Below are 27,933 nucleotides of genomic sequence, written 5' to 3'. Positions count from 1 at the left end.
GGGTTTGAACTGCCGACCTTTCTGTTAGCAGCCAAGCGTGTAACTCTTACGCCCCTAGGGCTCCTTAGTATAGTCATACTGTTGGGATCTTTTTTATTTTTTTAATATTAAAAAGGAATCAGAGGTGCCTTGTAATCAAGAGACCGTTTACCTAGCTGCCATATTTGTTTCTTGCCCAGAAAAACAGCGTGTATTCAGCTGGGGAAGTATTTCTTTCATGATGAAGGGAAAGAAGACAAGGGTTACAGCCAAATGATCCAGGTTCAAATACTGGTTCATCCCATGACTTACTAATTAGAGACTTTGGGCCTCAGCCATTTTTTCATCTGTAAATGGAGGTTGTCACAGTAATGCATATCTTGTTGGGAGTGAAGCAGATGGTGGGCATGTAAAGGACTTATGTAGACAGTCAACAAATGAGAACTGAGTTTAAGCACAGTGTCTAGCATAGGCAGATGCCATTTTTTCTCTCTGTCATCCCTACTTGTGTAATGAAAAATAACCATCTCTCCCTCGCTCAATCCCCTTTTTGTGCTTTAGAGCTAGTTTTGGAAATATTCCCTAGCAAATTGCCTTAAACAACTGAGTCATTCAACTCTAACATGCAACATCCATTGGAAGGTTGATCCCAGTCAACCTTTGGGGTTGATCCCAAAGCCCAGATCATTTCCCAGCTGCACTACAAAACCTTCTTGGTGTCTTTGAAACATGTGCAAGCAATACATTTTTGGTTCAGCAACTGAGAGTTGCAGGTGCCCCAGGAGGCATAGCTGGCTGGGCAGTGAGTTGTATTTCTGTGGTAGAGGAGAGATAGATGCAGGTTTAGAACAAGGGTCACAGGGTTCAAGTTTCTCATCCCCTAGCATTCATGTCTACTCACCTCTTTATTCAGCTCTTGGACCGTCTGCTGCGTGCTGCTGTGCTTGCTGATAGAAATATCTAGTTGCGTAGAATAATGCAACAACTCTGCTTGGAGATTTTCATTTTTCTCCTCCAACTTCCTCAAGTTCTCCTTAGACTGCTCCCCCATTAAAGAACAAAGCCCAGAAAAGAGGTGTTAACCACAGGCTCCACTGCCCTCACTCACTGCTCCACCTTCCACCCTGCAGAACACTAGGCCTTCTCTCTCCTCCTCACTAACCCCTTATGTTTTCCCACAAATGCCCTCCTTTCTCTTCTGTGGTCTGAGCACCCGAAGCCTCTGCATCCCATGTGAGCTGGCTAGGTTCATGTTCTGCCCTGGGTTCATGACCTTGAGCCAGATCCTCCTACTCACCATCTTTTCTTTCCTTCTTTCTTCTTGTCGTAATGACTCAAGTTCTTCCTCCAGCATTTTCTCCTGTTCTTTGCTCTTTTTCAGCTGCCCCCGTTTCTCTTCCAATAACCTTTTTACCTCCTGAAGCTCCTCTTCTAGGTTGTCTTTGGTGGAGGCTTGCTCTTTGTTCTGAGAAAATGAAGACCGGGCTAAAAGATAGCCTTACATTGGATTATATTTGGGAAAAATGTAAATGTAAATGTACACAAGGAATGGCTGAAGTAAATATGAGGACAAGTCCATAGTTAAATGTTTTTGCTGTTGTTAGGTGCTGTGGAGTCCATTCCAACTCACAGCAACCCAGGGTACAACAGAACAAAATGCCGTCCAGTCCGGCGCCTGCCTTACAGTTATTGCTGTGTTTGAGCCCACATTGTAACCGTTGGGTCAGTTCATCTTGTTAAGGGTCTTTCTCTCTTTCACTGACCCTCTGCTTTACCAGGAATGAAATCCTTCTCCAGGGACTGGACCCTCTTGGTAATACGTCCAAAGTATGTGAGCCAATTTATTTATATATCCCATTCCCATGGCATCAGCCTTCTCTCCCATTTACCCACCAAATCTTTCCATATAAAATCCTCTTTGAATAAAGTTAAAAAAAAAAAAAACTTAGAGAAGAACAAAAAGAATAATTCAGACATCAAAGACTTTAAATCGACTGACAAGGATAGCTTTTAAGTCTTAGAAAGAACAACATTGTCCTTTGACTACTTCTAAGCTTAACCCTTGGAAATGCCTATTATTAGTTGTGACAACTGATGCTAATGGCAGACTTAGCATTCTAACACAAATTCTGGACAATTAGTCTGCAGAGGACTGGCAGTGACATCAACCTGAATAAAGCCTATTGTTGTTGTTATGTGCCGTCGAGTCGGACTGACTCAGAGCTCCTGAATGAAGTCTAAAATATTTCATTCTAGGAGCTCTGGTAGCGTAGTGCCTAAGGCACTTGATTGCTAACCAGAAGGCTGGTGGTTCAAACCCACCAGCTACTCCTCGGAAGGAAGGTGGGGCAATCTACTTCTGTAGTGATACCGCCTCAGAAACCCAAGGAGGGGTCGCTATGAATCAGGTCTGACTCGATGGCACATAACAACAACATATTTAAATCTTATGCAGAGGTCATGTTTGGGCCAGTTGCCTACTGGCCGTACATACCTGGTGCTGAATCTGTTTCATATTCTCTAAGGTGGTTCTTAGCTTCATTTCTAGCTCCTCCACTGTCTTCTTAAGCTGATTATTTTCCTTATTTGAAATTTCAAACAACTTCTTGGCCTTACAGAGTTCTGATGTCAGCTCATCTACTTGCTCCCTAAAACAAAATGACAAACCCAAAGCAACAGGAGCATGGACTTTAGTGCCTGTGTTGAGGGACTGTGAAGATGACCCCATGGGGAGTCCTTGCTATTTCACTTCTGGGCCCCTGCCCACATGTGGCCTGGGGTGGCTCACAAGGGACAGCCTCTCTCTAGGTGTGAGCCCCTGGTACCTATTGGATGCTAGTTGTTCTTTAGCCATCAAGAGTTCCCTCTGCTGCTTCTGAAGGCTGTTCTGTAGTTCTTGGATAGTATCTTCCTTCTGCCTGTCCAGGGAAATGGAGCTTTGAAGCTTCCTCTGGGACTCCTCCAGCTTGCTCTCAGCTAGAAAGGCCTGTTCTTTATATTGGGTTGCTTGCTGAGCTGCGGAGACAGAAGACGAGCTGGGCCATATGCATGTGAGAAGGGAGCATATGTGAAGCTCTCATACGTCAGATTCTCAAATAAGCCTGGCTCAAAAGACTGTTCTTTCATTTTTTGACCTACTGCAATTCCCAGTCTAACGTTATTTCTATCCATTTCATTATCATTCCTCACTCACTCACGGCCATCGAGTCAGTTTTGACTCATAGTGACCCCCATTGGGTTTCTGAGCCTCATCTTTCTTCCATGGAGCAGCTGGTGGATTTGAACCACTGACCTTTTGGTTAGAAGCCAAATTCCTTAACCACTATACCACCAGAGCTCCTTATCCACTCCTAAGGAGTGCTATTAAATCATTTTTCTTCAACTACCCGCCAGCCACAGACTCCTTCTTGTCCCAAATTAAACAAACTGGTAGAAATTGCTTCATGTCTCCTGTGTGTCTCATTGTATATTCACAAAGTTAAGCAATCATCACCCCTATCTAATTCTAGAACATTTTCATCACCCCAAAAAAGAAATTCCATACCCAAGGCCAGATGTTATTGGTAACCTGTGAGAAAGCAGTTTCAGCAGAGAGGCAAGGACACAACCTGCAGCGCAAGCTCTAAAGAGAATGTGCTCAGAGGCCAAGGGGAGAGAGAGGCAACGACAAGCCAGAGGAGAACAGGGCAAACTGTGTGAGGAAGGACTGTAGTGCAAAGAAGCAAAGGACAGAGCCCTATTCTTCCCGTGGGGTGTGTGAGTCCAGGAGGTGATTTTCCCAAACACTGCGCCTGCTATGTGATGGGGGCTTTAGAGAGGAGGTACGGTTGAACGGGAGTGAAGAAGTTCAAGAAAGTGGTAGGAACCTCTGGGAGATAGGAGAGTAGAGAAGGTTTGGAGTGAGAAATTGGGGAAAGGGGGCAAGTGGCAATTTAGACAGATGGGGAGTTAGCTAACTCAATGAGATAGAAGTCTGGTGATGGGACAGCTGCTTGCTGTTAGCCTCACCAATTAGCTTCTGCTGCTTTCTGGCCTCTTCAAGACTGTCCTTCAGCTTCTGGAACTGAGCAGACTTGTCCTGATTACCATCCACTTTGGGTTCTGTTGCCATTACTTGCTGCTTCTGGAGCTCCATCTCCTTGTTTTTGAGGGCATCCCGAGCCTGTGCTAGTTCCTTCTCTAGCTTGTTCAGTCTTTCATCTTTCTCCTGGAGGGCCTGAGAGGAGTAAGTGTTCATACTGATAAAGACCTGAGTGGCGGCATGGTGAAGTTAGTTAGAGATTGTCTTGGGCCATTGTCCAAGGCAACCTTGTACAAGCCACCATCATGTCTCTCCTGGACATTGCAAGAGTCTCCTAACTGTGCTCCTTGCCTCCACCCCTGCTTTCTTCTAGGCCATCCTCATCAGACCATCTAGAGGGGCCCTTTAAAAATCAGATCTTCTCACTCCTCTGCTCAGAACCCTCCAGTGGCTTCTATCTCATGCAGAAAAAAGCCAAAGTTTTACAGCAACCTCCCGGAGTGCTCATAATCTGGTCCTTGGCTACCCGTCTGACTCACCTCCTGCCATGCACTCCACCCTGCTAGCCACATTGGCCTCCTGGAACACTGTATATAGGCTTAGGGTGTAGGGCTTTTGCACTTGCTATTCCCTCTGTCTGAAATATTCTTTCTCAAGAAATTTGACTAGGTGGCTCCCTAACTTCATTAAAATCTATGTCCAAATGTCACCTTATCTGAGAGGCTTTCCCCGATCACTCTGTATAAAACAGCTACCCCATCCCCTTACTCTGAGTTATTTTTCTTTTTAGGAATTTGTCAGTACCTGACATTATATTATACATGAATTTTGTTGATTCGTTTATTGTCTGTCTCCCCTCACTGGGTTGTAAGCTCTAGGAGAGGAGGGATCTTGTATGTTTTGTTACATTCTTAGTGCCTGGAATAGTGGTTGGCACATCATAGGTGCTCAGAAAATACTTGTTGAGTGAATATATGAATGACTTGCCACTGTTTACTCAGACTCCTCGCTTCGTGTCGTCATTTCTCCTAATGCCTCTAATTTGACTGGTGGATCTCCTTCCTACCTTGAAGCTAGTTTTAATGACTAGCTAGTCAGTCAGTTAGATTATTTTATACAGCTCTGATAAAGTTCAGAGCTGGAGTTGTACTGACCACAAAAGCTTGCATTGCTTTCACAGCCTTTCTGTTCTTGGTTCCATTTCTAGTCTTTTCCAGGAACTTGATTAATGTTGGGATCTACAGAACTTCTGGGGCACATAAAACCAGCTGCCATGTGAGTTGATTTGACTCATGGCCACCCCATGTGTGTTACGTCTGAGCAGAACTGTGCTCCACAGGCTTTAAATGGCTGGGTTTTGGGAAGTCAATCACCAGGCCTCCTGCCTGAGGAGCCTCTGGGTGGTTTTGCAGTTGAGTGTCTAACTGTTTGCACCACCCTAAAACCTAGTATTTGTCAGGTAACAGCTACATCACTCCATCAGTATCTCCAAACTACCTGACTGGCATAGTCATAAGATATCTGTAATTTAAAAAACTGAAATTTTTAGTACGGCTAAGAAACTACTACATTATTTTACACTAGTTCCCCCCCAGTGTGGTGAAAAGAATAAAAGTATAAGGGAACAATGCAAGGAAATGTGCCCTAAACTTTCTCGATACGTTGCAAGGCTGGGGAAGAATCCTTTTGTAAAGTGTCAAATTGTCTATGGGCCCAAGAGCCACATCTCATGGACATTGGCTGATGCTCCCAAAGCAGTAACAGTGGCTGGAGACTGCAGAGTGGGCTCTTCCCCAGGCCTCACATGTGCCTTTGCAGGCTTCCACCAGACTGTTCCTTGCCTCACCTTGTCTTTCTCTGAAGCAGACTTTTGGATCTCACAGAACCGCCACTCCATTTCCTGTAGCCGCCAGTGCAGGCAGGAGGCCTCCTTATCCTTCCTCTCTATCTGGGCAGACATCTCCTCTCGAATTGTGTGCAGTTCCAGCTCCAGCTTCATCATGTCTACAGTGAGATGAGACAGCACTGCCTGGCTCTGAACTCCAGCTCAGAAGAGGGCTCAGCTTCCCCTCCATCTGAGCCTCCCGCCTGTGGCTTACCCTTCATAACGTTCTTCTTCTGTTCAGACACCTCTTCTAGCTCGATCTTCAGTTCCTTCACAAGGTTCTGGTACTCCTCCACGTGCAGGCACTGGCTAGCTTTCTGTTCCTGCAGGTGCTTTAGCATCTGGCAGATGAAAGAAGAGCAGGGCAGGATGATGACATGGGGGAAGACTGCTTTCTAAAATGCCCAATGTCCAGAAGAGGCAAATCCAGAGAGACAGAAAGTTGATTAGTGGTTGCCAGGTGCCGGGAAAGGAAGGAATGTTGTTAGCTGCTATGGAGTCAGTTCAGACTCATGGTGACCCCATGTGTTAAAGAGCAGAATGACTTCATAGGGTTTTCTTGGTTTCAGTCTTAGTAGAAGGAGATCACCAAGCCTTTTCTTCCATGGCAGAGGAGGAGAAAAGCTAAGGGAGGTAGTTGGTAGTCAGATCACAGAGGGTTTGTAGTCCCTTGGCAAGAACTTGGGTTTCTGCACCAAATGAGAGGGGAATGGGTTTTAACCAAGAGAAGGCAGAAACATGTGGATAAGGAGGAGCAGTTAGTTGCCTGTGCATCAGGGGATGCTGGAGAGTGTTATTTTCGTAATTTCAGAGTTGACATGAGAGAGGGCTGCGACATGAAGACAGGAGATGACAGCTGGATAAATACAGAGCAATCATGAGAGACCCAGTGCGAACTCTACAGGGAATCAAAGACTCGTGCTGTGCTGTGCCAACTTGGGAGGAGAAGATTGCTGGAGTAAACTGGACATGCGTAGGCTCATGTCTAAGAGAACATTCAGGCAATGTGAAGGCTTTGGATAGCAAATATAAAATGTCTGGGGAAGGTATATTCTGGTTCTTGGATGGGTCTATATAATTTTTTAAGATTGAATGTTATGAGATCTTGCTGTAGGTTGGGATGTGGACCTGACCTTTAAAATAAGTATTGACACAGGTCCAAATTTCATTCATCCAGACTGTCTGGGACCAAGAAGTCCTGGAAAGGGAAGAGTCTCTGCCTTTCTTCCATTAGAAGAACCCCTGGGGAGCTTATATGTCTTGTTTGGTCCCTCTGCCATACCCCTTTGGTCATATTTCAGTATCACACCTCAGACATGAAGGCATGCCATCATCTGCCCAAAACAGGACCTTATGTAGTTGATTTTTGCCTTGTATCTCAAATTATAGGCAGGACCTCACCTATGGTGGAACCTGACCTAGATTCAGATTTGACTACTGGTTCATCGAAACTTACCATTTCTTTATGTGGTCTAAATGCTTATTTATGATTAAATCAGTGTTAGAGATTGCTTTGGATTTTGCAAACATAGGTTTCTTTTTTAAAAAAGAGGGGGAATTAAATTCTATACTCTTTCATAAATTTTCTACTTTTCAAGTCCAACCCCAAACGAGAAGGCTGGATGGTCCTTTTGAATCTAGCAAGTCAACAGGAGTTTCTGCCTTGTTTAAGTGTACTCTTGGAAGTGGGTTAAGAGACACATGCATTTCTTACATTCAATCCTAAAATCTAATGCTGGTAGACACACTGTTTGGAGCTTAAAAAAAAAAAAAAAAAAAAACCCCAAACCCATTGCTGTTGAGTTGATTCCAAATTTATAGGGCAGAGTAGAATTTCCCCATAGGGTTTCCAAGGCTGTAAATTTTTATGGAAGCAGACTGCCACATCTTTCTCCTGCAGAGTGGCTGGTAGGTTTGAATTGCAGGCCTCTCGGTGGGTTCAAACTGTCAAACGTTTTGTTAGCAGCTGAGTACCACCAGGGCTCCTTCTGTTTGGGACTTATAATACATTATACACAACATACAATGTGATGGTGCCAGCCAAAGTCACACAAATTGTAAGTAGGAAAACCCAAAGTAAGATCCAGCTCTGCCTGACACCACTAGGCACAAAAAAGCAAAAGTTGGCCACCTTTTTTATGTCTTCACAGTCTCCTGAAGAGCAAGGAGGATGTCTGTGGGTGGCTTTGAAGGAAACAAAGTCTGCTTGTAATTTTATCAAAGACTCTTCACGCTCCAAAACCTGGAAATGAACACAGGTCAGTTATGCTGAATTACCAACGTAACGTGCTTATTACTACTACTGTTTCTGCAGGGCATTCCTCTTTAAAGCTTAGCGTTTGTCGTCGCATTACGTAATTCATCACACACTTCCCGTGGGGTTGGTAGGCAGAAGGAATTACGTTCCCAAAGTTCTATCAAGGTTCACTGAGACATGAGAATGATTTGTCCGGAGTTGTCAGTAGCCACGTTTTGGACTCTCTCCTGAACTCTGTGTGGCCCCATTTGTGGGGCAGGAGAAGGTTCTCTGGAGCTGTGATGGGATGATGGACCTAATTATCCAGGGACAGGATTCAAGATTCAAGAATTAAAGAAGGAAGTTTCTTATGGAGTGGATGAATGTGTGTGCAGTCTTTTTTTTTTTTTAATTAAAAAACATGAAATTTTAGTTGTTTGTTGAAGATAATTCAAACAAAATCCAAGCATCTAAAGTAAGAAGTGAGAATCTCCTCTCCACTTATTCTCCCTTCCCTCAGGGTATTATTGACAGCATATACTTCCGTATTATAATCAGAGTTTTTAAAAATAAGATACATAAGACACTCGAGGAGTCTTGATGAAAGAGAGAAAGTTAAGTGACTCTTTTCCCCTCCTTCCTTTCCTCATGGTTTTATTTTGGGTCTCTCAGAAAAATGTTCTGGAAGACAGTGCTTACCAAGGCATTACTGCAGGCCAGCTTATTTCGAAGTTCCTGTATCAGATCATCCTGTTCGTAGACCTTTTGCCAGACTTCAGATAGTCGTTTCAGGGTCTCCTGATGGTCTTGAATCACGCAGGGTGTAGAACATATACGCACCTTTGGATGATCACCCTTGTTCTCAGGCTCCTGGGATATGTAAAAATAATAGGTTGCTTTTGCCTGTAATTTGACCTGACATAAGAATACCTCGAGCATGGAAAATCTCTAGACCTATATTCTAAAACTATACATTCATATTTATGAATCATAGTTCCCTTTAAAAAAAGAAAAAAAGTTAACATACGATAAGAAGTTCAAACAGTTCACAAAAGTTAGTTTTCTTCCATCTTAACCCTCCGACCTGCTGTGACTCAGGTCCCTTCCTGCAAGACAGTCCATGTTACCAATTTTTTGGCTACCCTTCCTGGGATATTTTACGTATATACATGTATATAATCCTTTACCTCTTTTCCTACACAAATGAAAGTCTTCTCCCTACCACTTTAAATATTGTGTTTTCACTGGACAATTTGTTTTAGATATTTTTCCATACTATTACTTGTAAATCTGTCTTACTAATTTTTTAAAAAAATTAATTTCAGATTACACAAATAGTACATGTATATATATCTTATCTTTAGGAGCTCTGGTAGCATAGTGCCTAAGGCACTTGACTGCTAACCAGAAGGCTGGCGGTTCAAACCCACCAGCCACTCCTTGGAAGGAAGGTTGGACAATCCTACTTCCATAGTGATACTGCCTTGGAAACCCAAGGAGGGGTCGCTATGAGTTGGGGCCAACTCGACGGCATGTAACAACAACAACAACATCTTATCTTTATAAAAATGGTAACATTACAGGTACATCTAAATTTCTCTTCAACTACACCTCCAAATCTCAGTCCCTACTCTGTTCCCCAGATGATAATTTGTGCACATCCTTCTAGAACTTGATCTGGCCACTTACATACATAGACATGTATCTGTAGAATACATATAATGTTAAATTCTCTTTTGAAAGCATAAAACTTGATTTTTTTTTTTCACTCAACAAGATGTTATAGAGATCTATCCATGCTAGTACTGATAGTATGTGCTTCTATTTTGCTCTTTTTATTTGCTTTTAAATGTATTTGTCCAGTTCCCAACTGATGTAGGTTAGTTATAGGTTTTTGCTAAAATGGTGAAATAAATATTTTTATACATAAATCTTTGAGTACATCTTCTGGTGTATGTGTAAATTAAATTCATAGAAGTAGAACTGCTAGAACAAATGATATTATATTTAAAATTCTGATAAATATTGCAAAATCGCCCTTCCAAGTGACTGTACCAATAATGTACCAAATGACACCCTCATCAATAATGTATGGGGATGCCTATGTTCCTCAAAACGTAGTTTTATTTATTTATTTAAAAAAAATCTTTCCTCGGATCATCTGAAATCATGCATGAAGATTAGTATCCTCTTATTCATTGATCTGATTGACTAATGGGGCAAACTGATACAGTCAAACAAGAGCAAAAAGTTCATTCATTCACATTCTAGTTTGGATGGTAGTTCCTTTCCCCAATAAACTTGCCTCCTTAACTGCTCTTTTTCAGGAGAAGTTAGAATTAGCTTTCATGTTCACTGAGCATGAAAACTGCCCATGGGCATGCTGTAGAAAGGCAATCAGAAGTCTAAAATTGACCATAAATAATGTTATATATCTAAAATATAGTGTTATATTATTACAGAAAAGAAAATTATGTGTGTAAATATATTTTTATGTATACTACATATAGAAGAGGGAGTTCTGGTAGCATAGTGCCTAAGGCATTTGACTGCTAACCAGAAGCCTGGCAGTTCAAACCCACCAGCTGCTTGCTCCCTGGAAGGAAGGTTGGGCAATCTACTTCCGTAATGATACTGCCTCAGAAACCCAAGGTGAGGAGTCAGATCCGACTAGACGGCAATGAGTTTCATATATATATATATATATATATATATATATATAGGTAAGTATTCAAATTAAAAGGGTCAGTTAAGTGTTGAGAGGCTTAATGAAAAGTAACCTAAAACCACTGAGTCTAAAACCCACATGTATATGATCCCTTTATGGAAAAAAGAAAACCCTAACCATTTGTGTATATAACTGCACAGCAGAAGGCCCAGGAAGAGTCTCAAGACAATTGTTTAAGTGATTACCTAGGGGGAGGGGAGTAGAGTGAAGGAGGCTGAAAGTGGACTCTCACATTTTAATTTCCAAACTTCTGTCTATAGAACTTCTATCAGTGCATTGCTTGAGTAATAATGATAATAATAAGCCATTAAAAGAAAGAAAGAAACAAATTCAGGTGCTTTGGTTTTTCTTTCCCACGTCTAGGCTTTCTCCTCCTGTTTGATCCTGAGGTCATGGTTTGCATGAGTCCTGTGATCTACTGACATCCTCACTTATTCCTCTCCATCCCCCCAACCACTATGAGACATGGAAGTTTTGATAGCTCATTTGGTAATTCTTTTTCTCCCTAACCTGAAGTGCTTTGTTCCCCATGTTAGTTAAGGAACCTCAAGATTGGTAAGGGGCATCTTAAAGGAGATGTCAAAGCAAGAAGGCCAAAAGCTGAGGGCTACAAAATTCAAGAAACTGACATCTGCTTGACAGTTTGGTTTCTGGTAGAGGAGGCTGGGACTTACAGGGGACCACTTGGAAGCATATCCACTTGCGGTAGCTCCTGTCCTGGTTTAAGCCCTACCTGACCAACGATTCCATTGAGCTCCCCCTCCAGCATCTTCACTTGGCACTCTAGTAACTCGATGTTGCTCAGGGAGGCCTGGTATTTATCTCTGTAGAGGTTTAAGCTCCTTTCTAGGGAGACAATCTTGTCCCCAGCCAAAGCAAGTTGCTCCTGTGCCATATGCAGCTTCTCTGTGTTCTCATTATGACTTCCCATTTCCTCCTCATAGAGAATCACCTGTTGGTGTAGGAATAAAACCATACTCAACCCATAGAAGCATCCAGGGAGGAAAGGATATGGCTGTAAGACCTCATGCACAAGAGTCTTATATTTAAACTAGGGTCCCAAGTGAACAGAATGTCCAGCACAGATCTAAAAGCTACAATACGCAATATCAGAATGTTAATGGTTAGAAATAAAAAGATAGTTCTCTTTAGATGGTAAACTCCTTGATTTCCTGATCTATTTGGCATAGGGTAGGAACTCAATAAAATCTTGTTAGTTGTTTAATAGGAATGAATTTGTATAGCTTCATTGTTTTTTTTAAGGGCTTGCAAAACTAGTATTGTTTCTTCCTCTGTTGTTGTTAGGTGCCATCAAGTCACCTTCAACTCATAGCAACCCTGTGTACAAAAGAACAAAACACTTCCCAGTCTTGTGCTAGCCTCACAATCCTTGCTGTGTTTGAGTCCATTGTTGTGTCAATCCATTTCATTGAGGGTCTTCCCCTTTTTTGCTGACCCTCTACTTTACCAAGCATGACATCCTTCTCCAGGGACTGGTCCCTTCTGACAACATGACCAAGTAGGTGAGACGAAGTCTGACCATTTTCTCTACAGGTCTGATTTATAAAATGCAGAGCACCGTGCACACACATCCATGTCAGCAAAAATACCAACAGATAGTGGGGGAATATGACACAAAATTCATCTGGGATTTGTATGATCCTTATTTAGATTCCTTTTCTTTGTAATCACTTTATTAGTCAACCAACTGACAAATATTTATTGAATATTATTTAGTTGAGTCATATAATGCAATCAAATGAAATTCCTCTTTTAAATATGAACAATGTACAGGGTGCTGAGGGGAAAGAGACATCTCAGACAGCATTTTTTCCCCTCACAGACTTTGCCACGTCTCAAATCTTGGGGAGATAATATAAAAAAAAATAAGCAACAACTGTATAAAGTGTGACAGAATGTATGACTTGAATTATAGCTTCTACAGGTATTAAGGCAAGGGAGAGTCATCAAGAAGTCTTCACTTTGGTTCAAATAGTCCAGAATTTTGCTAAGACAAGTTCTATTGGTTGAAGCTAATTATATGTGCTGCCAACCATTTGAGTTTCTTCTTAGGAAAGAATCTTTTCATCTGAGATGTTTATTAATAAGGAGAAGAGGGAGAGGCATATTTTATATTCAGGTGTTTATACAGAAGCTACCGGTGGCCTGCTCATAAACTCTCTGCACACAGAACTCACTCAAGCTGCAAGCACCTTTGCATCTTTGCCTGAATTTTCTGGCCTCAGGAGAACACTCAGTCAGAGGGGTAAGATAGTGCCGGGCAGGAATGCTGGGGAGTTTGTTCACCCAGCAGCAGCCTCAACCAGTGACTCAGGGGGTTGGCTGGGATCGCTCTGAGGTGTGTTCCACACTATCTCCAAGAGTTCCTTAGTGGGACTGAGGCCCAGTTGTCCACAGTGGTAACCTGCTCAATAGTGATTCCTTTATGGACTTCCTGCCCTTCCCTGTCTGACTTCCCTACTTCCACACTGCATGTCCTGAGATCACTTCCTGAATTAACTGCTTCCATTCATATCTTTATTTCAGGTCTGCTTTTGGGAGAATAAAGCCTTAGAAGTGTGATGCTTCTGTGTAGCTAAGAGTTCACTTTGGGAGAATTTGAGAGAATGCCTAGAATAAGTTTCCAATGCTTTTCTACAGTCTCCTAAACTTTCATAGGTTGGGATCTGTGGCAGTGACTGGTTACTGGCTGAATCTTATATTAGTTCTTCCTCTTCTCCTTACTAATAGCCTAGATTTTATTTAGGAAGTGATACACCTAACAATTCATAAGGTTTTCGAAGCTGCACTGAAGGAATTGCTGAAGAACAAGGCTCCAGGAATTTACAGAATACCCGTTGAGATGTTTCAACAAACAGATGCCCCCCTAGAGGCACTCACTCAGTTGTGCCAAGAGATTTGGAAGACAGCTACCTGGACAACTGACTGGAAGAGATCCATATTTGTACCCATTCCAAAGGGAAGGTGATCCCACAAAATGTGGAAATTATCGAACAATGTCATTACTGTCACATGCAAGTAAAATCTTCCTGAAGATAGTTAAAAAACGGTTGCAGCAGTATATTGACCAAAAACTTCCAGAGGTACAAGCTGGATTCAGAAGAGGATGTGGAATGAGGGACATAATTGCTGATACCAGATGGATCTTGGCTCAAAACAAAGAATACCAAAAAGATGTTTACTTGTATTTTATTGACTATGCAAAAGCATTTGAGTGTGTGGATCATAACAAATTGTGGATAATGTTGAGAAGAATGGGAATTCCAGAACACTTAATTGTACTCATGAAGAACCTGTACACAGACCAGGAGGCTGTTGTTCGAACAGAACAAGGGGACTCTGCATGGTTAAAAATCAAGAAGGGAGTGTGTCAGGGTTGTATCCTTCCATCATACTTGTTCAATCTATATGCTGAGCAAATAGTCCGAGAAGCTGGACTATATGAAGAAGAATGTGGCATCAAGATTGGAGGAAGAATCATTAACAACCTGTGATATGCTGATGACACAGCTTTGCTTGCTGAAAGTGAGGTTGACTTGAAGCACTTACTGATGAAGATTGAAAAATACAGTCTGCAGTATGGATTACATCTCAATATAAAGAAAACAAAAATCCTCACAACTGGACCTATAAGCAGCATCACGATAAATGGAGAAAAGATTGAAGTTGTCAAAGACTTCACATGGCTTGGTTCTATAATCGATGCCAGTGGAAGGAGTGCAGTCAGACATCAGACGATGTATAGCACCGGGCAAGTCGGCTGCAAAAGACCTCTTTCAAGTGCTGAGGAGCAAAGATGTCTCCTTGAGGACTAAGGTGTGCCTGACACAAGCCATGATATTTTCAATCATCTCATGTGCATCTGAGAGCTGGACAACGATTAAGGAAGACTGATGAACTGATGCTTTTGTGTTGTGGTGCTGGCGAAGAATGCTGAAAGTACCATGGACTGCTAAAAGAACTAACAAATCTGTCCTGGAGGAAGTGCAGCTGGAATGCTTCTTGGAAGCAAGAATGGCCAGATTTCATCTCACCTACTTTGGTTATGTTGTCAGAAGGGACCATTCCCTGGAGAAAGATATCATGCCTGGTAAGGTGGAGGGTCTATGAAATAGGGGAAGGCCCTCAACGAGATGGATTGACATGGCTGCAGCGGTGGGGTCAAGTATAGCAGGCACTGCGGAGCTGGCGCAGGACTGGGTGGTGTTTCGTTTTGCTGTGCATAGGATCGGTATGAGTTGGAGACGATTCGATGGCACCTAACAGCAACAACAACACACCTAACTAAACACCTCATTTCTGAGACTTCCTAGCAACTGGCTGTGGCCATGTGACTAACATATGACCAGTGGTTTGTAAATGAAAGAGTTGTGTGGAGCTTCTGGAAAGTGTCTTTAAAAAGGATTGTGCTTTTATTCCATCCCCACCCCTTCCTTCATCCTGCTCATTTGGAACAAGGATATGATGGCTGGAGCTCCAGCAACACCTTACGTGACAAAGAGAATGGAAGGCTTGAGCTGATGATGGTGGAGCCAGAAGATAGGAGCCTGGGTACCTGATGATGCATGAAGCCACCATAAAAGGTAGGTCACCTACCTCCAAATTTCTTTTATATGGCATAGAAATAATCATCTATCTTATTTAAGCCACTATTATACTGGAGTTTTCTGTTAGATGCACCCAAACAGAATCTAAAGTAATTCAGGGTCACTTTACCCAGGCTAAGGAGCTCTGGTGGCATAGTGGTAAAAACATTTGGTTGCTGACTAAAAGGTTGGTGGTTTGAATCCACCAACTACCTGCTCCACAGGAGAAAGATGAGGCAGTCTACTTCTGTAAAGATTTACAGCCTTGGAAACTCTGTGTGGTAGTGCTACTCTGTCCTACAGGGCTGCTATGAGTTGGAATCAACTCAAAGGCAGTGGGTTTGGTTTGGTTTACCAGGTTGGACTCTTTAAGTTGTGGTGAACCAGCCATATGCAACACAGGCCTGTAATAGCTTTGTTAAACCATAGTTTATGCCCATAGGCTTTGTCCCATGCTTCTCTGTTCCTTTTCCCAATCATTTTCAACAAATTCTCATGTCACTAGCCATGAGAGTCTCTTTAAAAAACTTCTGTGTTCTACAAGGCCCTCATAAAGCCTCTGGAGTTAGTCCTTAAGCAGTAGCACCATCCAAGACATTCTGGGATTTTATCTTTAAAGCTGAAGGAAGAAAATGCCAGGGGAAGCTGCAGAATGAGATTACCTGTCCCTTTACGAAGAACCTCTGGTTTTATTGCTCCTAGTATCATGGCTCACCTGGTTTTAGTTCTGTAGCTTTGGTCTTTGGAATTTACCAGGGTTTCTACAGGGATGCTACTCTCTCATTTATTTATTTTCTTTTGCTTTACATACATGACTTATGGCCAATAGGATGCCACCTGCTTTAATAATCATAATCAAAATGGTAACAAAAAGATCAGGGAATCACTTATCACACACCTAATTTCCTTACTGATTTGTGGGTTGCCGGAGAAGCCAACCTGGGCTATTGTGAGTTGCTGTGGAGTTGATTAGGACTCATGGTTCCCCACGTGTGTCATAGTAGGACTGTACATCATGGGGATTTCCATGGCTGATTTATTGGAAGAAGATTTCTAGGCCTTTCCTCCCAGGTGCCTGTGGGTGGACTTGAACCCCTAACTTTTTGGTTAGTAGCAGAGTTGTGTTAACCATTTGCTTCATCTAAGGACTCTGTGCAGAATAACAGCCCATTTGGAAAGTGTATGGAAAATGGCAATTCAGAGAAGAGAAACCTGCGTGAGCTCACCTTTACTGATTACCAGGCACTCTCTCATGTATATATGATCTCACTTACATTTGACAACAGTGCACTACTCTCTCATTTAAAACAATACCCCCTGGGCCATGACTAGAAACAAATGTCCAGAAAACACGTAAGCTAACTGTATATGCTGTAAAAGTCCAGACTGGAAAAATGACTGACCTAGTACTCTTGATGATCAACTCAGATTCAATGTCTGGTTATCTTATTAACTGCAGGTGCCAGAAATATATATATTATCAAAAGCAGATTTTCTAAAAATGGTTGATTTAATGGACTTATTCTTCTTCTATAACCCTTAGAGACCTGGAGTCTTTTGCATTTAATTGCAACGGTAATAGAAAAGATGGACACACAAGCACCATACACTAATACTGGAGCTCTCACCCAATTATGTCTGTTCAGTTTCCTTCTGCTCATCTTCAAAAAGATTAAGAATTAAAGAGGGAAAGTTTATAAAACCTGCTCCAGATGTGTGATGCTCTCCTCTTTAAGTCCAGTGTTTGCTTTCTAGTTGGCCTGGTCTGTAGGTGATTGGGCATGTGGGACATTTCCATAGCTAGTCTATCTATACCTCATCTTCTTTCAGTTTGCAGTGATGGTGAAGTTGAACCAGATCACAAGTCTGCTTCTCTAGGATGGACTGATACTGCAGGAGGGAACAGTAAGAAGTCTGTAACTCCTCTGTGCGAAACTCCAGTTCTTGCTGAAGGGCCAGCAATTTTGTCTTCAGTTGGTGGAGTTGTCTCAGATGACACTGTTTACTGGACCCAAACTCCACCTCTGACTCCTCAAGTGCTAATGCTTGTTTCCTGTCCTGCAATGTAGATCAAGTAAACAGATAAGGCTTTAGATTGTCATTAAGCATGTATTATTCATTCTTTGATATTTTTCATTTGTTTGACCATTCACACATTCATCTATCCATCCTTTTATCTTTTCATCTAGAGAGGATTTATTAAACATTTCCCTCTACTGACAATAAAACATATCACTGTGTATTCCCACTCTGTAAGAAGGATTCAAAAGAAGAAGGAGGAGGAGGAGGAAACAGGGTTCTTACCCACTAAAAACTTTCCAGGTCAGAAGATAAGACACCTAAAAGACCTAGAGAGTAGTATGATTGTATATATTATATATATGGCAATGTATAACATAACTGACGTGGAAGGAAATGGATTTCTGGTCATGGTTCTTGGACTAAATGTAGTATTAAAAAAGACCAGATAAGAGGGCATTGAAAGGAATCAAGGGTGGACTCTTGGGAAAGAGATTTCTAGAATGCTGGGAAATGGGATGCAGATATTGCTCAGGAACATCTGGGTACTGATGCTCTGTCTCTTCCTCCAGGAGTCTGTGACCTTGCAGCTGCCGTGTGTGTGAGAGCAATCTCTTCCTGCCTATCCACAATGCACCTGGAATGCTGCAAGACCCATTCTGCATTTTCATTCATTCATTCATTCATTCACTAACACCATGTGGAACATCTGCATTCTACCAGGTGTTCTGCTGGTAGGACACATCCTTGACATTGTTTTCTTTCTAGTACAGTTGAGGTCATTGCACTGATGCTTCTATATTCTCTTGCCCAACATCCCTTCTTATCACAATGGCGTGTGAAACAGGTGGGTAGTTGTTAATCCTCATCTCTGCTATTCCCCCAGTCATTCTTCATGACCTTGTCCAAATCCTGCTCTCCATCCGGTGTTTTCCTGCAAAGCTGTCTTTGTACCAGTACCATGGGTTTTACTGACATGTCTTTAAATGTGGTATTCATATTCTGCCTTGCATTATGATTCTATAATTATTATCTCTCAATTAAATTATAAACTCCTAGAGGGCAGGAGCTATGTCTGCCTCTCTAGTGCCTAGATTAGAGATACAAACACAGTTAGGTAGTAAAAAGAGGAATGGAATAAAATAAGGAAATAAAACTAAGGAAGCTCACTGGCTCCTGAGAATTTGAGCTTGTAGCTTTGACCACATTAACAGAGTACTTTTTAACACAATGGCTTTCAAACTTTTTAAAATTAACTTTATATATATAGATAGATAGATACACATACATACATATATATGTATTTGCAGTTTTATTGAGGTATACTTATATACCATAAAATTTAACCCTTGTAAATAAATGGTTAATTTAGTAAATTTATAGAATTGTACAACCAGCATCATAATTTAGTTTTAAAATATTTCCATCACCCCCAAAATTCCCCTGCGCCCAGTTGCATTCACTCCCTGTTCCTAATGTTCCCTTCCTGTCTGTAGAGATTTGCCTTTTCTGGACACTTCATATAAATGGAATCATCTTTTGCATTAGACTTCTTTTTCACTTGGCATGTGCCATTCAGGTCTATCTGTGTTGCAGCAAGAACAAGGATTCCATTCTTTTTTATGGCTGAATAATATTTCATTGTATTCATGTACCATATTTTATCCATTCACTGGTGAGTTGGTGGATATTTAAATTATTTTAGGATTTTGGCTATTATGAGTAATGCTGCTATGATCATCGATACACTGATATTTGTACAGGTGTTATGTTTTCATTTCATTTAATTAATTTGCTCAAAAAATTATAGTGCATCTACTCTGTGTCCAGCACTGTACTAGGTTTTGGGGATACCGAAACCAAAACCGAACCCACAGCCATCGATCAATTCCAATTCACAGCAACCCTGTAGGACAGAACAGAACTGCTACATAGGGTTTCCAAGGTTGTAAATCTTTATGGAAGCAGACTGCTTCATCTTTCTTCTGCAGAGTGGCTGGTGAGTTCAAACTGCCAACCTTTTGATTAACAGCCCAGTGTTCAAACCCACCAGCCACTCCTCGGAAGGAAGATGGGGCAATCTACTTCCGTAGTGATACTGCTTCGGAAACCCAGGGAGGGGTCGCTATGAGTCGGGTTCGACTCGACGGCACATAACAACAACAACAACAACAACAACAACCTTTACCATAGTGCCACAATACAGCAGGATATAAAAGAGAAAAAACTCCCTGCTATCATGTAGGTTTCATCTCATAGGAAGAGAAACAGTAAACTAAACGAGTGATTTTTGTAGTTTATTAGAAGGTAAAACGTGTTATGGAGAAGAGGAAAGCAAAGGGGAGAGAGGACTGCCAGGAACAGAGGTGATGGAATTCTGAATTATGCATTCAGGGAGGGCCACGTTGAGAAGGTAATATTTGAGCCAAACCTTGAAAGAGGAGAGAAAAGGAGCCTGATGGGAATCCACAGCAGGAACATTCCAGGGAGAAACAATAGCAAGTACAAAGGACCGGAGGTACGTTTGTGCCTGGTGGCGGTTGTGGAACTACAGGAGGTTCTAGCCACTCTGTTCTGCATGGAGCAGAATTAGTAAGGGGGAGAGTGGTGCCAGATGAGGTCAGAGAGGAAGTAGAGGTGAGATCCTTTAGGGTCATATAAACCATTAACTTCTTTCACTGAGATTAGAGATACTGAGCCTGGGAGTGACATGATAGCTCTTAGATTTTACAAAGAACCTACTGACTGTTCTTCTGAGACTCAACTGCAGGGAGGCAATGACAGAAGGGAGGTCAGAATCCAGTCATGAAAGATGGTGGTGTGGACCAATGTGGTTGCAGTCGAGCTTGGGAGAATAGTTGGATTCTAGAGATATTTTCAAAGTAGAGCCCTCAGGATTTGCTGCTGTGCTAGACATGGAAGAGTGGGAGAAAGGCAAGACAAACTGACCCCAAAGTTTTGGTCAGAGTAACTAGAGAGATGGAGTTGACACTGTAATGAGATTAATTCAGTAGAAGCAGGGACCCAAAAGAGAGTATTTTCTCTAGTGAGGGGGAGTGGTGACAGCACAGAGAAGGTAAGGAAAACTCAGTCCAGCTCAGAATCAGAGACACAATAGCTGATTGTGTTTGTTCAATCGGAATTACTCTTTTCTGGTTCTCCTATAAGTTTATCTCACCCTAAATACCTCAAAATGGAGAAATCAGAGAAAATGGATCACAATGCTCACCAGACAAGAGAAACCCTAGGCAAAGACAAGCTGAACTCTTGGCATGAATATCTGGAGTATGTGCTGGAGGGATGCTGAGGAGACTTTTTCCCTAAGCCAAAAAAGCTGTTTTGTGTTTACTTTCTGTAGCTAAAATTGCCAACATTTATATTAAGTAATTTTAGTTTAATGCTTCCATTCTTTTCAAGGTAAGAATGTTGCTATTCTCACAACTCAACTATGTCTTATAAAAGAGTTTTGGAGATAAAGGAGTTGGGAGTAGTATGTGTATGTGTGTGTGTAGGGGGATTTATTGAAGAAAATGACATGATAAGAAAATAAATACTTAATGCAGACAGAACTTAAAGCAAAGGAGTGAACATTTTGAGTTAGGGGTAACTCAGAAGGACTTATTTTAGTGAAGCCAATAGCCAATAAAATCCTTATCAAATTTTGTCAAAAACATCCCCCCCCCTTTGGCTATGCTGAAGATAATCCAATCTCTGATAATTAAGAAACTGGATTCTCGGAGCTTCTAGTCCTAGGGTGTGACTGATGATCTGGGCATGCTGCACTCCCGGCCATACACTGCTCAGCTGGAAACTATGGCCCTCCTTTGGTGTCTGTTCTTTATTTGCTTTCTCTTCTTCCATGTCCCCATTTTCTTTTCATTGCCCCAAATAATGAGAAAATACTCTTCTTTTAAAAGAAGTTAAACTCTTTCCTTAGGCCTTTCCCTCCTAGTACTTGGAAAATGATCTATACTTAGGTGTATTCATAACCGCTCTTTGGTTGAAAGCCTCCTGAGGGTAAAGAACACCTTTTGCTATGTGGCGTGTAGGAAGCCCAGCAGCCTTGCAGTGATTCTGGCAAACTGCTAATGATGTCTCTTCCCTGGAGGTCATGTTTTCTGGGTTTGATTTGGGGCTGAGGTAACATGAAGAACCAGCCAGATGAGCAGAGTTCATCCAGTTCCTGCACAATAGGGCAAACGTAATACCTGACCTAATTTTTTGGTTATAAAAACCCAAGAGCTGCTTCTGTATGCAGAGAAACTGGAGTTTCCTTGGGTGGAAATTTCAAACATTTGGGTAATGTAGATACCGATGTGCTTAAGAGGAATCAAATTTCAACGACTTGGAGAAATGCTTAGGCTTCTTTGAGAGCTATTAAACTTCTACTTATCCTTAAGTAACCAAAAGGTTATTTTTCTTAATTCCAAATGAATAGAAATGACACGTTATGGATTTAGCCTGAATTTCACTTATATACGTGCCAAAGAGCAGAATCACAAGGGTAACACATTTCCTGTCGCTGCTTCGTCTTTCTAGTGATGACATAAATATTTTATTAGGTTCTTTTTGATCTTGAAGTTGAGATATGGAGAAAATAAACAAAATGGAAATGATTTTGAGGCAATAAAATTAGCTCTTAAACTGAGAGTCCTGAGCTGGGTGTGTTCTGAAACGCACAAGGTGTTCCATGTTTCTCAGGTAAGTTTCTATCTGGGTCTTGTTGTTGGGTGTGACTGAGTCAGTTTTGACTCACAGCAGCCCTGTGTGCAACAGAATGAAACAGGCTCTGGTCCTGGGCCATCCTCACAGTCCTTGCTATGCTTGGGCCCACTGTTGCACTCACTGTTGTCAATCCATCTTGCTGAGGGTCTTACCCCTTTTTTGCCACCCTTTTCTTTACCAAGCATGATATCTTTCACCAGGAACTGGTCCCTCGTGATAACACGACCAAAATATGAGTGACAAAGTCTGGCCATTCTTGCCTCCAAGGAGCATTCTGGCTATACTTCTTCCAAGACAGTTTTGTTGATTCTTCTGGAAGTCCATGTTATATTCAACATTCTTCACCAGTACCACAATTCAAATGCATCAACCTTTCAGTGGTCTTCCTTACTCATTATCCATCTTTCACGTGAGGGTATGAAAAAGACCATGGTTTGGGTAGGCGCATCTTAGTCTTCAAAGGACATCTTTACTCTTTTTAATACTTTCAAGAAGTCTTTTGCAACAGATTTGCCCAATGCAATATGTCATTTGATTTATTGACTGCTGCTTTCATGGCCATTGATTGTGGATCCAAGTAAAATGAAATCCTTGATAATGTCAGTCTTTCTCCATTTATCATGTTGTTGTGTATTGGTCCAGTTGTGAGGATTTTTGTTTTCTTAAATTGAGGTGTAATCCATACTGAAGGCTGTAGTTTATTATTATTATTTTATTGTGATTTACAGAGCAAATTCACTTTCCGTTGTCTCATCACATTGACTACAATTTACCCCAATGCAACAGCTCCCTTTCCACTTCCTCTTGATAGTTACCTCTTCCCTCTGTCCATGTACTTCTGCCCCCTGAGCTGTCTCCTTGTGCATAAACAGCCCTTCTTTCTCCCATGATTGTTCTCTCCAAGGAGTGTATCTACCTCATGTACATGTTCAACTCTTATGCCTATCTTTTGTTTGGCTGGAAGCCAGAGGTGTGGGTTCAATTCCAGACCTGAAGGGCAGCTAGGGGCCACGGTTTCAGTGGTGCCACCAGGTTCTATCAGACCAAGGCTGTAGTTTTTTTTTTTTTTTTTTTTTTATCTTCATCAGTAAGTGCTTCAGGTCCTCTTCATTCTCAGCAACGAAGGTTGTTCATCAGCATATTGTAGGTTGTTAATGATTCTTCCTCCATTCCTGATGCTGCTTATTCATATAGTCTTATGGCGTTCTTATTCATATAGTCCAGCTTCTTGGATTATTTGCTCAGCATACAGATTGAATAAATAAGGTGAAAAGATACAGCCCTGGCACACACCTTTCCTGATTTTAAACCATGCAGTATTCCCTTGTTCTGTTCGAATGACGGTCACTTAGTCTATAAATAAGTTCCTCATGAGCACAACTAAGTGTTCTGGAATTCCTATTGTTCACAATATTACCCATAATTTGTTAGGATCCACACGGTCGAATGCCTTTGCATAGTTAATAAAACACAGGTAAACATCTTTCTACTTTGTTTGCTTTCAGTCAAGACCCATTTGACATCAGAAATGATATCCCTTGATCCATGTCCCCTTCTGAAACTGGCTTGAATTTCTGGCAGTTCTCTATCGTACTGCTACAAACATTTTAAATTATTTTCAACAACATTTTACTTGCATGTGATGTTAATAATATTGTTCAATAATTTCCACATTCTGTTGGATCACCTTTGTTTGGAATGGGTACATATATGGATCTCTTCTAGTCGGTTGGCTCGGCTGCTTTCTTCCCAATTTCTTGGCATAAATCTGGGTCTTAGCTGTCTGAAAAGATGGAGAGTCCTGGCCACCCATAGAAACTTGTTCCCATATTTAGTCAACATTTCAGCCCTACTTTTGGTTAGAGAGATTGTAACTATTGCTCCCTCCTTGCCTATGTGGCCACTTGATCACAGAAGGAAATTAATTGCCCTGGTATGATTTGCCTTTTGAAAAGTCACGTTGGTTTCCACCCAACACTTTGTGCTTTTCAAGTTGATGCTAATTGATTGATGTTAAGTTCTATATTTTTCCCTGATATTGAAGTTAAGCTGACAGGTCTATAATTACTAGGATTGTCCTTTTTCCCTTTTTAAAAAGATGAGCACTTCATTTACCCTTTTTCAGTCTAGAGGGACTTTCTTTATCCTCTTGAGTTCTCAAAAATAATCGCTAGCAGCTATGTAATAACACCTGCCAATTCCTTAAGTACTCTTCGAAATATGTCACCAGGCCCTGCTGATTTTCCTAAAGCCAGCTTTTCAAAATAATTTTTAACCATTTTATTCCCAGTTCTAGTTTTCTCTGATGCTCTTCTCTCACAGATTGCCATTGTTCTGATAACTGGATCTGTACTGATTTTTTTTCTCCCCATTAAAGAACTGAAAAGTGTCACTGTCATTTTTGTTACCAATTTCTTTCCTATCTTTTTTTTTTTTCCTAATTGTGATTTGGGTAAAGTTTACAGAGCAAATTGGTTTTCCATTCAAAAATCCATACACATTTCGTTTGTGACATTGACTGCAATCCCCACAATGTAACTCTTCCTACTTTCTCTCGATGTTTACCATTTCCCTTTGGCCTTCTTTCCTATCCCCTTCCTGTCTTTTTAGCTTTGTTGTTAGGTGCTGTCAAGTCAGCTTCAACTCACAACGGCCCCGTGTACAACAGGACAGAATGCTGCCTGGTCCCGTACCAGAACTGTTGCCATGCTTGAGCCCGTCGTCACAGCCACTGCGACAATCCGTCCTCTTGAAGACCTTCCCCTGTTTTGCTGACCCTCTACTTTACCTAGTATGATATTGCTCTCCAGGGACTGGTTCCTTCCGCCAGCATGACTGAAGGATGAGCGGTGAAGTCTGTCCATTCTCCCTTCTAAGGTGCATTCGGCTGTACTTCCTTCAAGACAGATTTGCTTGCTCTTCTAGCAGTTCATGTTACATTCATTATTCTTTGCCAACACAATTCAAATGCATCAATTCTTCTGCAGTCTTCCTTTTTGACTGTCCAGCTTTCACATGCATATGAGGCTACTGAAAATACCATGGCTTGGGTCAGGCACACTTTAGTCTTCAAAGTGACATCTTTGGTCTTAAACACTTTAAGGAGGTCTTTTGCAGATTTGCCCAATGCAATACGTCATTTTATTTCTTAACTGCTGTTTCCATGGCTATTGACTGCGAAGCCAATAAAATGAAATCCTTGACAACTTCAATCTTTTCTCCTTTTATCATGATGTTGTTTATTAGTTCAATTGTGAGGATTTTTGTGTTACTTATGTTGAGGTGTGTGTAATCTATACTGAAGACTGCAGCCTTTAATCTTCATCAGTAAGTGCTTCAAGTCCTCTTCATTTTCAGCAAGTGAAGTTGTGTCATCTGCATATTACAGGTTGTTAATGAGTCTTCCTGCAATCCTGATGCTGTGTTCTTCTGCATATAGCTCAGCTTCTCAGATTATTTGCTCAGCATACAGATCGAGTAAGTGTGGTGAAAGGGTACAACCTGGACACACACCTTTCCTGATTTTAAACCAGGCAGTATTCCCTTGTTTGGTTAGAAATGCCACTTGATCTATGTACAAGTACCTAATGAGCACAATGAAGTGTTCTATAATTTCCATTCTTTGCAATATTACTCATAGTTTGTTATGATACACACAGTTGAATGCCATAACAGCTGGACAGAGGTGGATGGATTTACTTATAGGTTCTCAATGCTGTCCCATTGTTCTATGTGTCTGTCATTGTAGCAATAATAGGCTGTTTTGTCTATTGTGGCAGTATAGTAGGTTTTGAGATTGAGGAGCATGAGGTCGCCTACTTTGCTCTTTTTCTTTAGTGGTGCTTTGCTTATCTGGGGTCTCTTTTCCATATAAAGTTGGTGATTAGTCTTCCCATCTCTTTAAAAATGATGATGGAATCTGAATCGGTATTGCATTGTACCTGTAGATTGCTTTGGGTAGTACTGTTATTTTTATCATGTTCAGTCTTCCTACCCATGAGCATGGTATATTCTTGCATTATTGTAGGTCTGTTGTAGTAGTGTTTTTTTTTTTTTTTTTTTATTTTTTTTTGTCTTTTGTATCTCTGGTTATATTTATTCCTACATACTTCATCTTTTGAGTGACTATTGTAAGTGGTATTATTTTCTTGATTTCCTTTTCAGAGTTCTCTTTGTTAGTATAGAGGAATCTGAGTGATTTTTTTATGTTGATCTTGTACCCTGTCACTTTGCTGAATACTTTTATTGGTTCCAATATTTTTCTTGTTGAGCCTGGAGGATTTTCTACGTATAGGGTCATATCACCAGCAAATAGAGATAGTTTTCCTTCTTTGCCAATGTGGATGCCTTTTATTTCCTTTTCTTGGCTTATAGCTCTGGCTGCCATTGTTGTTGTTGTTATGTGCTGTAGACTCAGACTCGACTCATAGCAACCTCTCCTTGGGTTTCCAAGGCGGTATCACACAGAAGTAGATTGCCTAACCTTCCTTCCGAGGAGTGACTGGTGGGATTGAACCACCAGCCTTCTGATTAGCAGTCAAGTGCCTTAGGCACTACACTACCAGAGCTCCAATACAATATTGAATAGAAGTGGTGATAAAGGGCATCTTTGTCTGGTTACCATTCACAATGGGAATGTATTTAGTGTTTCTCTGTTGCGAATAATGTTGGCCACTGGTTTTGTATATATGTCCTTAAGTATGTCGAGGAATTTTCCTTCTATTCCAATTTACCTGAGTGGTTTTATCAAGAATAAGTGTTGGATTTTGTCAAATGCTTTTTCTGCATTAATCATGTGGTTATTTTCCTTTGTTGTATTTATGTGATCGATTACACTGATTGCTTTTCTAATGTTGAACCATCTTTGCATAGCTGGTATGAATCCCACTTGGTCATGATGTGTTATCAATGTGTTTTCATATGCAGTTGGATTATTTGGCTAGGATTGTGTTGAGAATTTTTTCATCAATGTTCATGAGAGATATTGATCTATAATTTTCTCTTTTGCTTGGTTTTGGTATCAAGGTTATGCCTGCTTCATAGAATGAGTTTGTGAGTATTCCATCTTTTTCTATGTTCTGGAATAGTTTGGGTAGAGTTGGTGTAAGCTCTTTTCTGAATGTTTGGTAGAATTCTCCAGTAAAGCTCTCTGGGCCAGGAGTTTTGTTGTTGTTCTTGGGAGGTTTTTTCATGACCTGTTCAATTCTTTGGTGCATTCAAATTTTCTACCTCATATTTCGTGTTAGTTTGGGTAGGTAGTGTGTTTCTAGAAATTTATATATTTGTACAGGTCTTAGAATTTGCTGGAGTACAGTTGTTCATAATATTGTTATTATACTTTTTATTTCAGTAGGTTCTTTTGTGACAGCAGTTATTTCATTTCTTATTCATGTTACTCGAATCTCCTTGTTCTTTTCCTTTGTTAAATTTGCCACTGGTTTGCAATTTTATTAATCCTCTCAAAACCCAACTTCTAGTCTTGTTGATTCTTTCTGTTGTTTTTCTGTTTCATTTATTTCTATTCTAATCTTTATTATAAGGAGCTCTAGTAGTATAATGCTTAAGGCATTTGACTGCTAACCAGAAGGCTGGCAGTTCAAACCCAACAGCCACTCCTCAGAAGGAAGGTTGAGCAGTCTACTTCGATAGTGATACTGCCTCGGAAACCCAAGGAGGGGTCCCTATGAGTTGGCTTAGAGTCAACGGCAGTGAGTTTTTTTTTTTTTTTTTTTT

General features: G+C 41.1%; 1 protein-coding gene across 1 annotated transcript in view; it reads right to left on the bottom strand.

The window, feature by feature from the left end:
* PMFBP1 (polyamine modulated factor 1 binding protein 1) overlaps positions 1 to 27,933 on the bottom strand; it is a 47,471-nt gene that overhangs the window by 11,695 nt on the left and 7,843 nt on the right. Inside the window, exons 2-12 of the mRNA XM_007940408.1 lie at positions 17,272 to 17,509; positions 11,583 to 11,801; positions 8,821 to 8,991; positions 8,017 to 8,127; positions 6,100 to 6,226; positions 5,847 to 6,004; positions 3,988 to 4,195; positions 2,805 to 2,994; positions 2,474 to 2,627; positions 1,277 to 1,444; positions 881 to 1,018 (exon numbers count right to left, since the gene is read on the bottom strand). Coding sequence (XP_007938599.1) covers positions 881 to 1,018; positions 1,277 to 1,444; positions 2,474 to 2,627; positions 2,805 to 2,994; positions 3,988 to 4,195; positions 5,847 to 6,004; positions 6,100 to 6,226; positions 8,017 to 8,127; positions 8,821 to 8,991; positions 11,583 to 11,801; positions 17,272 to 17,509 — 1,882 coding nt within the window. The remainder of the gene's footprint in view (positions 1 to 880; positions 1,019 to 1,276; positions 1,445 to 2,473; positions 2,628 to 2,804; positions 2,995 to 3,987; positions 4,196 to 5,846; positions 6,005 to 6,099; positions 6,227 to 8,016; positions 8,128 to 8,820; positions 8,992 to 11,582; positions 11,802 to 17,271; positions 17,510 to 27,933) is intronic.

This window comes from Orycteropus afer, unplaced genomic scaffold (assembly GCF_000298275.1).
Source record: "Orycteropus afer afer isolate SDZICR_OR568_19922 unplaced genomic scaffold, OryAfe1.0 scaffold00067, whole genome shotgun sequence".
Classification (NCBI taxonomy): domain Eukaryota; kingdom Metazoa; phylum Chordata; class Mammalia; order Tubulidentata; family Orycteropodidae; genus Orycteropus; species Orycteropus afer.
The sequence above is the reverse complement of the archived record's forward strand: the minus strand, read 5'-3'. Positions and strand labels throughout refer to the sequence as shown.